At 39.9% G+C, this 16,739-nt stretch overlaps 1 protein-coding gene across 1 annotated transcript; it reads right to left on the bottom strand.

The window, feature by feature from the left end:
* Positions 1-2,779: 2,779 nt before the first annotated feature.
* Positions 2,780-13,844, bottom strand: chrnb4 (cholinergic receptor, nicotinic, beta 4 (neuronal)). The gene is made up of 6 exons (XM_072695891.1): positions 13,793-13,844; positions 8,515-8,660; positions 7,961-8,005; positions 7,609-7,718; positions 5,345-6,410; positions 2,780-2,953 (listed from the first exon to the last, which is right to left on the bottom strand). The coding sequence occupies exons 1-6, from the start codon at positions 13,839-13,841 to the stop codon at positions 2,780-2,782; spliced, it is 1,590 nt and encodes a 529-aa protein (XP_072551992.1). The 5' UTR covers positions 13,842-13,844.
* Positions 13,845-16,739: the final 2,895 nt, after the last annotated feature.

The raw sequence follows: 16,739 nt of genomic DNA, 5'->3' as shown, positions 1-16,739 counted from the left end.
TCACGCAGACATGGACCAGAATCACCATCCTGCGGAGTCCATTCCACTCAAAGAACAGGAGGCCCTAACTAGTATTAGTATTGTCTTAGTAATGCCCAGTGAGCGTATACATAAGGGGTTTTCAGCATGTTTCAAGGGTTCTTCTCATTAATGGAAAATGTGTTGTATATGGTCCTTTATATTGTCAAAAAGAGTGTTGTAATTAAACAAAGTACTATACCGAACCCTAAAAAACTTGTGCAAGCCCTACATTCCATTAATTCTCCATTCTCCATTAATTAAAGTATAGATAAAAACACTCTGAAGAAGCCTTGACCTCCCCAAATTATTTAAATGCATCATTGGCAGCATTCAGTGTGGAAGATGCCACCACTTATTATAATCCTGTTCCAGCCTGCTGTCTTTTTTCCTGCTTATTAATAAATGGGTTAGTGTGAAGATCTGTGGAAAGCTTTCAATGAGCCTAAGTCTCCATGCATGAGTTGCAAAATATGAATGAATACCAACAGCGCTGGCAGTTAGTCAATTGAAGGATGAAGCTGCAGCGGCTTTACAGTAATGCTGTAAATGAAAGTATATTGAATAACTAAAACGAACAGCTCCGGCCTTAGTGCTTAAAGCAGGAAGATATATCACAGTTTAAATCAGAGTCCTCACAAAAGGAGCGTTGCAGTCTGCAGAATATCTAACGAGTCCACTCAGCACTCCAGACCAGAAGTAGTTAGCAAAGTAGTGTCAAGCTTTTGCTGGCTTTGCACAATGTCCAGCAGGGGGCATGCTGTATGAGGACATCCCACTGCACATCTGTATATGTTGCATTGGATCTCTAGGATCCACCATTGAAGAAACAATATGATGGTTTAGTCCAAGTTAAAAAATCTGGTACTGATCTAGAGAATGTTCTGTAGATTCAACCTCCATCAGTAAGTGTTGCAAACTCATTAGTTAAGTAGACCAACTGAACCAGCTGACGTATGTTTTTATTACGCAAGCAGCTTGCATGACATTTTAAACGACACACCAGTAAGATTTATGAGGCTAGAGTGATGTGACCTATGCCTTCCTGGCAAGTGAAATTAATATGACATGTCAAAATAAAATTCACGACAACCAAGGGCATGTAATTAATCAGAGGTAAACACTGCAAGTGAAGGCAATTTTTCCTTTAATTACACTGTTATTCACATGGTCATGGAATAGTTGCAGGGTGAAATGCTGTACAGACGCCACACAGCCAATAGATCTATTTACCAGTGTAGAAAGTGGTCGTCAACGTTTAAAGACCAAGGCTGTAATTCATATAAGATTATTCACTGTTTGTAGGGCGGAAGTAATTTTTGCAGATGAGCGGTGGCCTTGTTTCAGCATGGATTCTCCTGATTTAATACTGTAATGATGAAGCACCAGTGACTTCCCATATCAGGTAAAGATGAATGTGATGTGGATGGGCAAGGCTGCATACACTCTTGGTGCACGCTTGAAAAATAAAGGTGCCAATAATGATTTTTTGATGAGTAATACTATACACTCTCATAAAATGGTAATAAACTGTATTTGTGGGTGCAAATGCTGTCAGAACATCTACAATATCTTTACTCAGGCAATATAACTGTACCATATTAAACCATATATCATATTGAGATTAGTCTAGGTTTAGGAAAGGGCACATGATCGTTTAATCTTTTACCTGGCAAAGACAAGGTACCTTCGAAACTCATGAAAGATACACAATTGGGGAATTTCACTGATTAAAAAACAAAAAATCGACATAATTAAATGGTGAATATATAAACACGGTGTCTCTGACTGGTTTGTTGGGAAATGCTCCATTTTGGAGGAACTTCAGAATTTGGTCACAGTGGTGGTGATGATAGGAACCAGACATCTGAGTTGATTAAAGCTTAAGCTTTAAGCTTTAGCTCTCCAGGTTGCTCAGACTTGAAGAGACGGTGGAGCCATGTTATCCTTGGGATTGGTCAGGGGTATGCTGACATTATTCTGACCCACTTTGAGGGCCACCCATTCCACATGGAGAGGAGAGCAGTACTGGTTATATACAGCAGATGTGTATTAGAATTATGGAAGATATTCATAAGACATACATTGTACATTTACACTGGGGACCATGAGGAGCCAGATTTATTTAGAAAGAAAACTCCCATGGGCTTTAATGTCTTTTTCATTTTTACATTTATTTAGGTACAGGCATTGTTCAGATTTACAATTTCACCATTTCTAACATTGCATCCGAAAACCTGTGTAGGTTCACTGGTGGCTTTGGAGAGTTGTAGAAGGCTATATATGTGTTGTAGACATTGTGACTCCGGGTTCCTATCACCACTTTTGAATTTCACGTCCAACTACTCTAAAAGACTTTGGTGAAATTCCTCCTTAAGGACAATTTTGTAACTTTTGAGGCATATATACACTATATCTACATTGTTTGTATCTTGGTGGACAAAACTATACCAGAACCCATAACTCCAGTACCCTTAGAAGAACCACTTTTCTTTCCATAAAGAACTTAAATGGATGTTCCTTTAAAGAAGCCTTTTTAGTAAGTCAGATGTATGAGTGCAAAGAACCTTTGAAGAACAGACATATAATATAAAGGTTCTATGCCAATTAATGTTGGGTTTTTGTCCCAGCCAAGAACCTTTATTCCTAAGAGTGTGGGTAATATGATAGTCCTTATCACAGTGCAGTAAACTGGGTTTCCAGAGCTGGTTTTGCACTACAGCCTGTTGGCTTTCTTTCAGAACTGACGCTCCTGCATTCTTTACATCCCGTCCCTCCTGGAGGACTCAGCGCTTGACTGCTGCACAGGAACGATCTGGCTCTGGAAGAGAGGTTGGAGGAAGAGCCCCAGTGTGCCCACCACACACACAATCACAAAGATCCACAGAAACAGCCGATCTACCACCATGGCCACGTACTTCCAGTCCTCGATCACCTAGGGAAGAACCAGGAGGAACATTACATTACTGTAACCTGTAAGAACACCAAACAGGTGCCGAGTAAATGAGGCATGGAACAAGATGAAAAATAGCAGGGTGGAAATGAGACTGAGCAAAGTGAAGGCTATTGACACTGTAACCCCTCTGCTTAACTGCTGTCCTTTGCACTTTCTGAAGGCCATTATTAGTCAACTGTGGATGTCCTGCTCCTATATTGATTTAGTTAAGAAAACAATCAATGGCCCTGACACAGTGGTTTGGCTTTAACGTAGTTCCTAGCACCTCTTGCTCTCACCTTTGCTCTTGTCCACTTGCCACTTCGCCTTGTTTCATCCTATTAATTTCAATGGAGATTGTTGCTGCGTGCGCACAGTGTATGACGGTTTGCAATGCTTCGAGACCAAACAGTCACGCACTGTGCACATGTGGCAGGTCTCTCCACTGAAATGAATAGGATAAAGTAAGGCAAAGTGGCAAGTGGACGAGAGCAAAGGTGAGAGCAAGAGGTGCTAGGAACTATGTTAAAGCCAAACCACAAAAAGTATGAGGCGATGAAAATGACAAAAGATGTACAAGAAAAGACAAGAGCAAATGACCCTTTAGTAGGTTGAGGTACCCCACGAGAGAGACTGGAACCATGCACGAGTCAGTAAAACTGCAAGAAAGAGGTCGAGTGCACGTATGAGAGCGAGTATAACTGTGTGATAGAAAGTTTCTTGTGAGAGCGAGTAATACTGCATGAGAGAGGTCAAGTGCATGCTAGAAAATGAACGTTATCTCCCTGATGGGCCTCAAACAATCATGCTAACACAGTTCTGTCTTTTTTAGCTTGGTGTGTCAGCATTTGTTCTGTCACTAAGAGTTTGAGGGGAAAGGGGCAGAAAATGATGTCAAACGAATTAAACAATTTTAGGCAGATCCGAACAGGGTTGTGTCAGGCCTATACAGACAGCTTTCAGTTTTAATACCTGGAACATGCTAATATCCTAAATTCAGAATATGAGATGGATTTGTGGGCCCTATATTATGTATTCAATGGAAGCATAATGTTCATCAGTAAGTGGAATATCACTGTCTTGGAAAAGAGGATGCCTGGAGTCCAAATGGCCTGGTGAAACTGTGGAATGATGATTAAGCCAAACCTTATACTTGATGTGGATGAAACACATGGGAGAGATATATGAGATATGGCATTGGCTATGAAGGAACAAGTAAACCAAAAAATGATAAAATATGTTGCCTGATGCCTGAGATATTTACTACAGGAGTCTAAAATGTATGATATATATTTCATATTTTTTATTATCCATTTTACATATAATTATAATTATACTTTGATTTCTTATATAGATTGCTATATATAACATTTCAGAAGACACTTGCTTGCCTGCTGATCCATTTGTATAGTAAATACAGTGGTTATGGTCATGTCACAGACATCGAAACCCCTGCCTCCTATCAATACTGCTATACAGAAATCAAGAAATAAGGAAGTGTACGATGCATCTCACACCAAACTTCTCTTAATGATTTTGTCAGTTTTGCTAAAATGAGAAAAAACCTATGGAATTTCCCTTCAATATTTTTGTTTGACATTTAGTAATGCTCTTAAAGTGGACACTGTCAACTGGAAAGCATTATTCCATACTGTGATGTACTAAAGAGTGCAACGTAGTATCAGGGAGGACATATAAGCTAGCTGAGCATTTTTTTTGATGACAGGTGGAAGTGATGGGTGGGGGAGGTGACACATATTATTATTGGCTAATAGTATTTGTCCCCATTCCCTGAAGCACAGTGACATATTTTGATATTTTTTTTATATATTTTGATGGAAGATTATGAAACAATAATAAAGAGTGATGTTGATTTCAGGTTGACTTTGAAGTTTGAAGCCAGATTTCCATCATTTTATCCTGGTCAACCAGGAAAGACACATTTGGTGTCTGAAGCATACTTTTTAGCCATACTATTGTTTATGATATACTGTCTTTAAAAACTGACAAATGTGTTAACAAAATATTAATCTTTAAGATTCATTATGAAAAAAGTGTGACATACCTTGTCCATTAATATTAATTATAAAAATAATAGCATGTCAAACAGTGCCACTAACCACAGAAATACGCCGACCTGATACTTCTTAAACATTTGACAGCCTGGAGTAAGTGTTTAATGAGTTAAGCATGCAATTGGAATTAAATGAAAAACTCAATGAAAGCTAAAAAAAAGCAAACTTCCAAAGCAAACACCAATCTTTTGGCTGATTAACTACATTTGGGGTAAGGAGAATTCTTTGGCTAAACACTTTAAGGCTGCATAGAAACTGTCTCCAATACATTCCCAAAATCAAATGGTTAAATACTCAATAACATGGCATTACTTACACTCTGATCATCATCATTTCCCATCATGTGGTCAGCCACATAGCGAACCCCATCCACTGCCTCTTGAACGTCAGTCCCCCAGTCCAAACCTGCCCGTGCCCCCCTCAGGTCCTGAGTGGAAGCGTGACCGTTGGGCAGAAACTCAGTGGGCCGCAAGTCCCCTTTCCTGGAGCCCCGACTGAAGCTGAAAGCTGCCCCTTTGTTGTAAAAGTGTCCTGGTGAGGAGAGAGCAGACGCTGATGATGCAGCGAGCAAGACCGAGGCAGAGGAGGACATGGCGGACTTGCGTGGAGCTCCGTAACCCAGGCCAAGCAGTGCCCTGCGATCCTGGAGGCGCCTCTGCTGCCGCAGCCGCTGCCGAGCGGAATTCCTGCGGGGCCTTCGCATGAATAGCAGCATAGGGAGTTTTTCCAGGAAGACCAGCTTCACCCAGGTGGGCATGGTATGCGTGCTCGGGGAGCGGTGATGGACATTGAGTACACACACACTTGTGATGATGGAGAACGTCACTAACACCATGGTAAACATCAGATACTTCCCAATTAACGGGACATCCAAGGAGGTGGGAGGGACAATTTTGGAGATTAGTAAGAGGAACACAGTAAGGGCCAGGAGAACCGAGATGCACAAGGTCATCTTCTCCCCACAGTCCGATGGTAGGTAAAATACCAAGATGGCCAGAGAGGTGATAAGGACGCAGGGAATGATGAGATTGATGGTGTAGAAGAGTGGCTTTCGCTTGATGATGAAGTCGTATGTCAGATCCACGTAAGTTGGATCCTGAGGGTTGACTGTCCTTCTCCCTGGAAGAGCCAGGATGTCCCACTCTCCACTGGGAGTGAAGTCGTCCATGCTGGCCACCTCAGACTTTAAGACCAGGTCGATCTCCGTGTGGTCATAGGTCCAAGAGCGGAACTTTAGCGTGCAGTTCTGCTGGTCGAAGGGGAAGTGCTTGACTTCGATCTTGCAGGCACTCTTGTAGATGGCAGGAGGGAGCCAGGCAATGCTACCATTAAACAGGACAATAGCGTTGGTGAAGACTGTCACCTCATAGGTACCATCAGCACTGAAAGAGAGGTACATTTGAGAGATATAATGACACTACTATGAGCATATGAAAAAGAAGATGGGTGATATGGTTGGTATACAGTGAGGTTCTGTTTCTTTTTTATCATTCACAGTGAGGCACAATGCACAAGTCTTAATGACTTTAATGAAAACTTGAATGTAGTTTGAGCAGGTTGAGAGAAATGTAAGACCATATATTTATGAAAATAATTTGGGTGACTATTGACTAGTAAGTAACATTGATATTTTAGCTCCGGTTTAAAACTAAAACAGCAAACATTCAAACAACCAAAAATTCTTTTCTAGGCTTATTAATTAAGTGAGTATGTGGAAAATTTGACTTTTTTGCCGAACCACTTCTGTATCTCTCAAAAGTCACTTATCACTGACAATAATAAAAGCAGTGTTATTTATTGTTTCTTAAAAGCACTTTTCTGTCAAAAGTATGAGGCCAGAACTTTTAACTGGTGCTCATAAGTAGAAGATGAGATATTTGCTTAGATTTTGCTAGGTTTTTGTTATTTTCTCACTTTAGAACAAGAAATCTGTCAAATAAGAAAGTAAATCTAATAGTAATCTAGTAGAATATGTAATTTAGTATGTAATGTACTGTGTAATAGTACAGAAAACTAACAACTATACATGTCAATTGAACAGTAATCAGTAAATGTATGACAACTACAAAAACATTGCAACAAACCATTTATCAGCAATGAAATTTACTTGTCAGCAAATTAGTTTACTTACAGTTCTTATATTAGCTCCATTAGCTTCAGTACAGCAATATGCTGCATAATCACCTTTGCAAAGTTTGCAGTTTTGCACTTTATTAATAATAATTATAGGGCCCTGAGTGGACCAGTGTACTAAGGTGCTATGAAAGATATTTATAAAAAATTGCACATCAGCGGTTTAGTTCGGTCATATCTCTATATTATGTATATTTAGTGTATATACACTGCTATTCATTTCTCTATGTACATTTTTAGCAATATTATTATCTCTTATTCTATTTTTATCTCTATTGCATTATTTTTTTTCCTTTTTTTCTTTGATCTTTGATTTTACACACTCTATCTTTAATTATTTTATCTTATTGTTTTAAATGATGGAACAGTAATCAAAGAGAAAATATGAGATTCTCAGCAAACTTAACAAAACTATGTTCTGAATGCTAAGTGTTAAACTTAACTCACTTATTGTATAACACAATGTCAGGTAGCCAGATGTGCCTGGAGGGAATTCTGAGCTTGTCAATGCCCTCGTACTCCGACGGGTCCCACGACAGTCTGTAGTCATTCCAGTTCTGATAAAAGAAAAATTGCAATTGTCGTCAGGGTCCAGGTCATGTTGAAATAATAGTGTTTCAGCAGCCAGATGATACTCAATTACACACTTCATTATCATTTTAATGAGTGGTAGTGAGTGGGACTGATTGCTGCTCTGCTATTGGAGAGGCATTTCTATGGGTAAATTCAAGTTCAAGGACAAGGACACTGGAGCTGCATTGGTAATAACTACTTATTCATTGGAGTGTGATAGACCTACCTGTGTGAGCCACACGTTGGTCGTCATGATTTGCTCTCTCTCATTCTGTGTTGGAGTTGGAGATTGGACAAACACAAAAAAGTACGGGCAAATGTTACACTGACATAATTTAAATCAAATAGTAGCAGGTAACTGAAATATTGGGTATATTACCAAGTGCAATTATCTTAAATCTGGACAATATATAAAATGTAACTTATTATGAGAGTATTGTAAGAACTGAGCTGACATCTCACACCACTACTTAAATTCTCACACCACTACTTAAATTCTTCACCTGGTTAAACTGTCTATGGACAAATTATGGAAAAGCTCTGCTTTTAAAATCAAATGTGTATAGCACTATTTATAACTGCTGTTGACACAAAGCAGCTTTCCAGGAATCAGTATGAGGACTGCCGTCTGATCACAAAACCATGAGTTCTTATAAGTTTTCTACTAACAGTCTTGGTCTGGCTTTAAGACTAGCACTGAACTGAGTGGATGTGTTTCAGTTAATTGAGTTTCAGGTTCTGTACTGCGTTCATGTCTTCATGAGCAGAGTTCCTCCTTACCACACTGATAAGCTGGGCCAGAGAGACCTGTAGCTTCACTGTGACTCTCTCGGTCCTGTTGAGAGCAGGTCGGATCAGCTTATTGTAACGCTCCTTCCCCAGGAGCCAGTTCATCAGCCGTTCTTCAGAGTCTGCACAGACGGCACCTGCACACGGAAAACACCCAAAAGTCTAAGACTGTTGTTATCAAAGCTGGGCTGCGAAAGTTACTCAGTTACATGAACTTACATCAAATTCTGGGGGATTTGTACTTTTCAATTCGTATACTTTTAATCAGGTATACTGGAAAAAGGGAACTTTTAGTATTTTAAGGTACTCATGGTACACAGCCCATTCTTTGTATTTTGTTTTCTTGTATTTTTGTTTTTGACTCATGAACTCTGTGGTTTGATGTGCAAAAAAAAAAACAGTTATAATTCATTTTCACACAACCACTTTCCAACCTCTCTTTATTCCTCCAAACAACACAGGCCCAGATTCCCACAAATATATTAGTGGTAAGATTGTCTTCACTGGTAGAAAGAGTGTGTTCAGTGTAATGCTTGCTCGGCCATTTAAGAATCATGTTTGTGCAAAGATGCTTTTAGGAAACTGGGCCCAGGTCCCAGTGTAACAAGATAATCAATGTTATTCACTTTACATCAGTGGTCTCGATGTTATGGCTGATAGCTGTATAATTTGATTTGTTGTTTTCTCCAGAACAGATCTCTGCAGGTCCAAGTTGCATTTCATCCAGTTTGTCGAATCTCATCCATGCTTCCTCTGCCAGTCCAGATATCAGCAGCACAGAGCATATTTTATTACCCTGCTAGCAGACTTGTTGCTGACTCTGCATCCTCTTTACCTTACAGCGGGATTGGTTCCTGAATTCACAATCAGCCAGCAATCTTAAAATGCATGGCAGAGGAGGAAGAGGAAGAGCTAGTGGCACTGCAGAGAGTATAATTTTAGAGTGTAAGAAACGTTGTCTTTATTTGCACAACTGGTGCAAATAAACCCAATTATATACCGTTGCTGTGTCTCCAACATGGTAACTTTACAATAGAAGTCAGTGTTAAACAAGTTTATTTGTCATAAGTCAAATAAGTCATAAGTCATAAGTCATTTTGGAGCGTTTCTATTGGTCCATTCACTGTGACATCTTAACACAAGGTAAAGAACAACAGAAAACAAACAAACAAAAACTCATCAGCTTTGTACTTTCTGTTGATGCAAATTTGAGTCTTTAATCAGTGCTCCCTCTCTGACCACATAGCTGCTCTTGGCTGTATACCTTTGCTGGAAGAGCTACCAAGTTTTTCATCATGTTCCCAGCTTCCATCAACCTTTTAGACAGTCACACTAAGAATTACTAAGAATTACATTTGCATATTTAATATTTTTATTGCAAAGAAATATCCTGTTTGGGATGCTCATTTACATTTAAGGCATTTAAATCTTATCCAGAGCGACTTTGAAAAAATGCTTTACTGTTTCCTCAGAAAATACCTCAGTTTGTACAGTTTGTATAGGCTAGGATAGTATTGAGGGGCTAGTCGATTCTTGGCTTTGTAGGCCAGTTTTTTTTTTAGGCCAGGATTTAGAATCTGATGTGGGCAGCAGCTACAGGAAGCCAGTAAATAGAACCCAGCAGAGGCTGAACTTTGAATACCACCCGTGCTATCTCATTATGGATTCATTTTTTTTGGTGACCCATTCTGAAAGCAGATACACAAGTCAACCAGCCGGTTAACTCGACCAGTTAAGGTAATTCTAGGCATTGTCATGACTGGCTAGGTCTGACAATGACTGGTGAACACTCACAGGGACGATGCAAAGCAAGAACTTTAATAAACAAAATTATTATTATTATAGCAATTTGACTGCGACAATGATTTACCTTAAACCTTCCTTTGAAAGGCTCTTCAGAGAGCCAAAAGTAGTTCTTCTATGGCGCCTTTACTCTTAAGAGCACAGTACAAACATGCTAGAGTTTGGGCCTACGCAGCACTTCTCTCAGAAAATCGATTGCTAAGGTTCTGCATGGACACCCAACATGCGGATGTATCGTTTGGGCCTTGGGTATCTAATTGTGAATAATTGATACAAATATGCAGTGTCGCTGTTTAACATCACATTAATTAGACACTCCCCTGGCTGAGCTGTAAGCTGCCCCTTTGCGATGGTAAGTGGAAGAAATGCAGAACACAGACAAATGAACTGCAAGCCTACACTAATAAACAAGATGATGGTGGCAAGGCCTTGACTCAAACAGATGGTGCACAACTCTGAAGAAACTAGAAGAAAGCCTGTAGTAAACACTTGATAACCATGCAGTAGCTTAGATTACTGGAAGTAAAACTTCTTCTCCATTGGAAGTCTGGAAGGTTTTGGACTAACATGCAAGCTAATTTAGATTTTTTGTTACTATTTTTTTCTGCTTATACCTTAAGCCAGACAACATATTGTGACTAAATAGCAAATCTCAAATACATTCAGAAATGTAGCTTTTGTCCACTTTAACTCTAACTTTAAATTTGTCGCTAGAGTAGCTGAGAAGAGTGCACGCACTGACCATAGTAAACTGGATCAACATGTGAAACAGACCTCTTTAGGTGCTACGCTAAGAGAAGCGCCATGCTAACTTTATTGTTGGATGTACTATGAGCTCATTCAGAGCAGATTTCACATCACTGTGGACTTAAATGGACCTAAAATAATTCATTTTATTCTTGTGCCATTATTATTTGTTTTAACACTAAACGGTTACATATCTTGCCAGCGTATCTGTAGAGTTGCATTAGCCAATATAACTTTAAAGCATGGCCCAAGACTAAGCAGAATTCCTTTTGTCAGTAACTTAGCTGTTGTCCCTCATAATGCAGTGAGCTTTGAATGGTTCACTTCAGCAGATGGCCAGTCGTCAATGAGCAAAGATATGCATGTCAAAAAGCACTTCTCTTGTCCAGAGGTGGACAAAGCAAATGGGACAAGTGGGACTAGCTATCAGCTTTTAGTGCTGTACTTCATGTGTACTTGGCTCAAGGTGTAATGATTGTGAAAGTAATCAATAGGTAAGAGGTCATGGTGTTGATCGTCTCTACACAGTAGCGACACCAGCTTTGCACTGGTACAAATGGTTCTACGAGCAATAGAAAGAACAATCTGGTTGAAGATAGAACCATGTGTGTTAGTGTAAAGAACCATTTAAAGGTTTAAAGAACCTTCAATTGCAAAGGTTCTTTACCAATTTAAATAATTAATTTCTAATTTAACCCATTTTCTAACCAATTTGGGAGGCTAATTACCCAATCCCCATTCATGTGAGTGAATTAAACTCAGTTTTCCATTCAGCTTGGCTCTCTATTAATGAAATTTCATGGATGATGTCATAAATTGGCTCCTCCCCCAATGCACACACTACAGGATGTTGAGCCATACTAAATTTAAACATATTAAACATATTCTTTATTTAGGTAGCTATCAGGAGGAATCTGCCTTAAAATTAGCCTAGTATTCTGTAGGGTGTACCACAAACTGCATAAAGATGATTTATAACCTTTAGGTGTTTCTCATGAGAGTGGTCCACCATCCACATATTATGTGGACTGGTGGTCCTGTAGTGGGCTTTTTCAATTGATTGTATGGTGAAAAGGGTTTGGTAAATTGTACCATAACAGATGGACTTCAGACAGTAACTTTTGACCTATATAATACATTTCAGATTTAAAATAAAATGATCAGTGATTGTACAAGTACCTAAAAACTGCCAGGTGCAGAGCATGGCTTGATTTTACAGAAGTCCAGAAAAGCCATGAGTTAATTATTTTAGTCATTTAATTTAATATTTATTTTCTTGTGATCACAACTTATCTTTCATGTGATCTCATTAGAACAAGTTAATTTATAAGTTAATTTGGCTGGATAACAGATGTTGTTTTGGTTGTTCACAACTTGTTTATCTTGAGATATACTCTTAAAATAACTTTTTTTAGATCACAACTTATATTTGTTTTCTCAAATAAAGTAAGTTGTGATCATAAGAAAACATTTTTTATCTTTTTATTTTATAATAAGTTATCACAAGATAAAAGTGTGTGCTACAATATTTATCTTGACATCATAAGAAAAATCATTTGTGATCACAAGAAAACAATCTTTGTTATCTTGAGATCATGAGAAAAATAATTTGTGATTGTGAGAAAATATTTGTTATCTTGAGATCAAAAGAGAAATTGTGATCACAAGGAAACAAAGTTTATCTTGGGATCATGAGCAGAATCATTTGTGATCAAGAGAAAACATTTCACAAGAAACGTATATGGCATAATATATAGAATAACAAATGTTTGCACCAGATCACAATTTCTTCATCTTGTGATCTTAAAATAAGTCATTAAAATAATTGTTTTTATTTTAAGATTACACCTGATTTATTTATTATTTCTAAGAGAAACCAGATGTAATCTTGAGATAATATACTTTCCTGACTTCCTTAGGCAGAACCAAGCAGTAAACAAACTTATGTGCCTAAACCTCTTAGCAAGGCCCAAGATCAAGCTTCCACACATTGTTCTAGCGTTCAAACTTTCAGTGCCTGATAATTTCACATAGTCTCCTAAACACACCTAAAAACAAGAATATCCCAATTTACATAGTCTGATCATTTGAAACCAACCAACTCCATCCATGTCACTTCTGTCAAAAACTTTGTGTCTTTGTGGATCTTTTTAAACACACCAAAATTTTACCATGACGTTCAGTGTGCTCAGTGTTGGAGGCCCATTAAAAAGGTATTGGGCTGTCTAGCACTTTAAAAGGCTTGGCCTTATCAGTCTGGTGTAAAGAGAACAGGCAAGGCATGTGATGTCGCAAGCAAACTGGTCATCCAGCGAGGGTCAGCTGCTCTTTCTTATTTCATACTAGGCCACAGACAGTGGGTTATTCAGCACAGATATTTTATAGTGGGCAATTACTGATTACAGAGGACTGACACCAACATCTATATCATGTTACATCAACATCATCCACATGACATGCACCAAACATCCACATGGACATGTGTTTGAGTCTTAATTCAAGTCCATCCTAGATCTTCTCTGGAAATACGTGCCATGGCTTGCCAACCTGCCAAAATGTCTCTCCGAACTCCACATCACAATACAGTACATCAGTACATCCCTCATCCAGTTATGATCAATCGTATAAATAACACCAGAAACCCACAGTTACATTCAGTCAAGCTAGCCATGAACTTCAGCTCGAGAGTGAAGACGAGCACCACGCTGACTTTACTCACTCTGAATGAGGCTGAAGGCGTAAACGAGGGTGGCCAGAGTCCGTCTCATGCTCGCGCTGTCCCTCCCATCACGCTGAGCGCAGTGCCGTGGCGAGCCGCGCGTAAAAGCGCAGTGTGTGTGTTCCCAAGGAAGTGTGTGCGGTGGAGCAGCAGCAGCAGCTGTGTGTGGCTGGTGGGACCCGGTGCGCGAGCGCTGCTGCTGCTGCTCCTGCCGCTGCTCCCCCTCCCCTAAAGCCATACTAACACTCCCCCCACACCCCTAGATCTTCCTGTGCTCTGGTTTCTGCTGGACTCCAGCATGGCAGGTGCTCGTGTCTTTTGCTAGTCTTCTCTTTGACGCTGTTTGATGTCTTGGCGTCTTCTGCGTGTTCTTTACTTTTACGTTTTCCTTAAAAAGGCTGCGTCGTTAGATCTGATGAAAGACTTTCACTTTTTCAGGGCGATTGGCCTGATAATGGCTGTAGCAAATACCCTACTACCCTACGGCTGGTAGCTGGTTTCAGATGTCAGATGGTCTAAGCTGCTTTTTGATGGTCAAGGTGGTTGAATGGCTGATCATCCAGGTCAAAACATACCCTGTGTTGGTAAATCAGCTGGTTAACCAACTTGTCTCTTGACCAACACAGCATTTGGTCTATCAGCATAACCAACTAGATCATACCGGTTGCCAAGCTGGTCATACTGGTGGCCCAGTAGCAGCATTTTTGTGCTGGTCAATCAGCATAGTCAGGATGGTCATGCTGGCAGACCAAACTAAATCTACCAACTCAAAAAATACTGGTCAAGAGATAACCAGCAGGCTGGCCAGTGTGTACTGTATGGAGCAGGACGTTTGAGGTGGAAAACTGAGCCCCACTGTAGTTGAGGTGAACTTGGAGAAGAAGGGTGGCGATGGGATGGAAGCCTATTAACAGGATTTATAGGCACCCATCACATGGGCCGATTCTTAATCTGCACTCTTGTCTGGACTTTTTTTCCTCTGGACTTGTGAAACGTCATCAGTTGCAGCCCAAGTACTGCTCCATTCAGAAGCTCACATCTAGCCAAGTACAGTCCCAATGCCTGGATGTGTTCTCGTTCCGCCTGTGTTATAGAGGATGCATCAGAACGTGACTTGTGTGGATCCCAGAATGCATTATGCACCACACTGCTTTTCCAATTGCAAGATTACCATACAGCCTCCTCCCATCCTCGGGAGTTTGTATTTGCTTTCCAAGTCAGTACTACCATGTACATCAGTGTGCACATGGTGTATTTTGTATTGAGAACCCTCTGTTGTTGCGTTAGATAGAGTTTGATAATAATACTTCAGGATCAGGTACTGGTTTCAGATGTAAAAACAGCAAATGCATCCCAACAACAAATACCGTTTAAAAGTGTTAAATAGGTGAGAATGGACACAATGGCCATACGATGAAGCCCAATCTAAAATGACTAGTATTTTAACATGCAGTGGATCACTTGTTTCCCTTCTTTTACAAAGTTCTGAAATATTTTTTATGACAGTAATGGTTCAAATCTCAAATCATGTGGTTGTACTCATAATATAAAAAATCTCATTCTGGACTAACAAATATCATCTAAACCCAGCAGTATTAATTCAGCACTGGGAGGGTTGCTGTGTAATGATGGTGCTCATTGACAGTGTCTAGGTGCTGGACACTGTTAACAGTTTGTGGTGATGGAGAGGTCATGGAGGGTCAATGCATCCTGAGTGGTCAATGCTAATGAGATACACCCTGCCATCTGTCTGGGGCAGACACTCTTCTCATCCCATCCCGTCCTGCCTGGCTGTCTGTCTGGCTCTCTTTTTATCTATTTCACAGCCACATCTTTTTCTTCCTTTCTCATTTTTCTTAACAGTATTTATTAATTCAGTGTTTTTTTTCTCCATCTTACCACCGTGTCAACTTCCACTCAAACCATTACATGCCTTAACATGTCCTCCACCATCACCGTTTCTCCTCTCCACAGTAGCCCCACACATGCTCAGCACCTCTACTCACATAATCACAGCTAATTATCTCTTCTCCCCGTCTCCTGCAGTGCTTCTCTGCTCCACATTACGCTGGCCCTGTCCTCCTGATGCACCTGATTATTCTTCGGGTTAGACTGAGGACACTCCCAAGGTCCAGCCTGTGATGGATAGGGATGCTCTCTGTAGCAATGAGATTTACACAACTCATGTCCAGCCGGGTCTGGGACAGTGTAATCTATCAGTGACAGATTTAGCACCTGACCACACCTTCAAAGAAGAGACTCTTTCATGAGTCAGGATCTGAGCATTCACGTTTATTTAGTGAGAAGAGCAAAAAAAAGATGTAAACAGAAATCTGGAATGTGGTCTAGTCACACTTGTCGCAAAGATAAAGACGCCATTCTCCTTCTTACAGTAATGTGACTGATTTTAGATTTGCAAGGGTTTTACAGTTATGGTTAAAGATTCAATAGTTTATTGTCATATCCACAGCTTTTACACTGTACAGTGAAATTCTTACTTTACAGTTCCTCCATTTACCGACAATCTTATAAATATCAATATAAAAAGAGAGAAGCAGAATAAGTAATATATATATATATATACTAAAACGCTAAGTAAAGAAAGTTAAAGAATGCAGTACAGAGTAGAGTTGCATGTGCAAAGCCACCACTTAGCAACACCGCAGCAACCACCTAACAACGACATATTAACACTTTAGCAACCACCTGGATACCATAGGGACCACTTTGCTAGCTTGGACCATGCCTTTAGTTTGTGATGATATAGAAGATGACTGTAAAAGAGAGGGGAGAACTCTGGAGTTCGGGTGGCTTCCGCTATGTAGTAGGAAGCCAGTACCCCTCTGATATGTGGAGCCAGAAGTGATAGCTGACAGGGTTAAAACAGAGGTGACGGGTGGTGACCGGGTTGTGCAGACTTGTCACAGATGTTCATAAACAAGGTAGA

The sequence above is a fragment of the Salminus brasiliensis genome, chromosome 13, assembly GCF_030463535.1.
Source record: "Salminus brasiliensis chromosome 13, fSalBra1.hap2, whole genome shotgun sequence".
In the NCBI taxonomy this organism is placed as follows: domain Eukaryota; kingdom Metazoa; phylum Chordata; class Actinopteri; order Characiformes; family Bryconidae; genus Salminus; species Salminus brasiliensis.
The sequence above is the reverse complement of the archived record's forward strand: the minus strand, read 5'-3'. Positions and strand labels throughout refer to the sequence as shown.

Bases quoted from the DNA above. Each gene is read 5' to 3' on its own strand.
- chrnb4 (XM_072695891.1), bottom strand. From the start codon at position 13,841: ATGAGACGGACTCTGGCCACCCTCGTTTACGCCTTCAGCCTCATTCAG. The intron at 8,006-8,514 runs GTAAGGAGGAAC...ACTCCAACACAG, and splicing joins TGGCCCAGCTTATCAGTGTG to AATGAGAGAGAGCAAATCAT. The intron at 2,954-5,344 runs GTAAGTAATGCC...GTTCTTCCCTAG, and splicing joins GAAATGATGATGATCAGAGT to GTGATCGAGGACTGGAAGTA.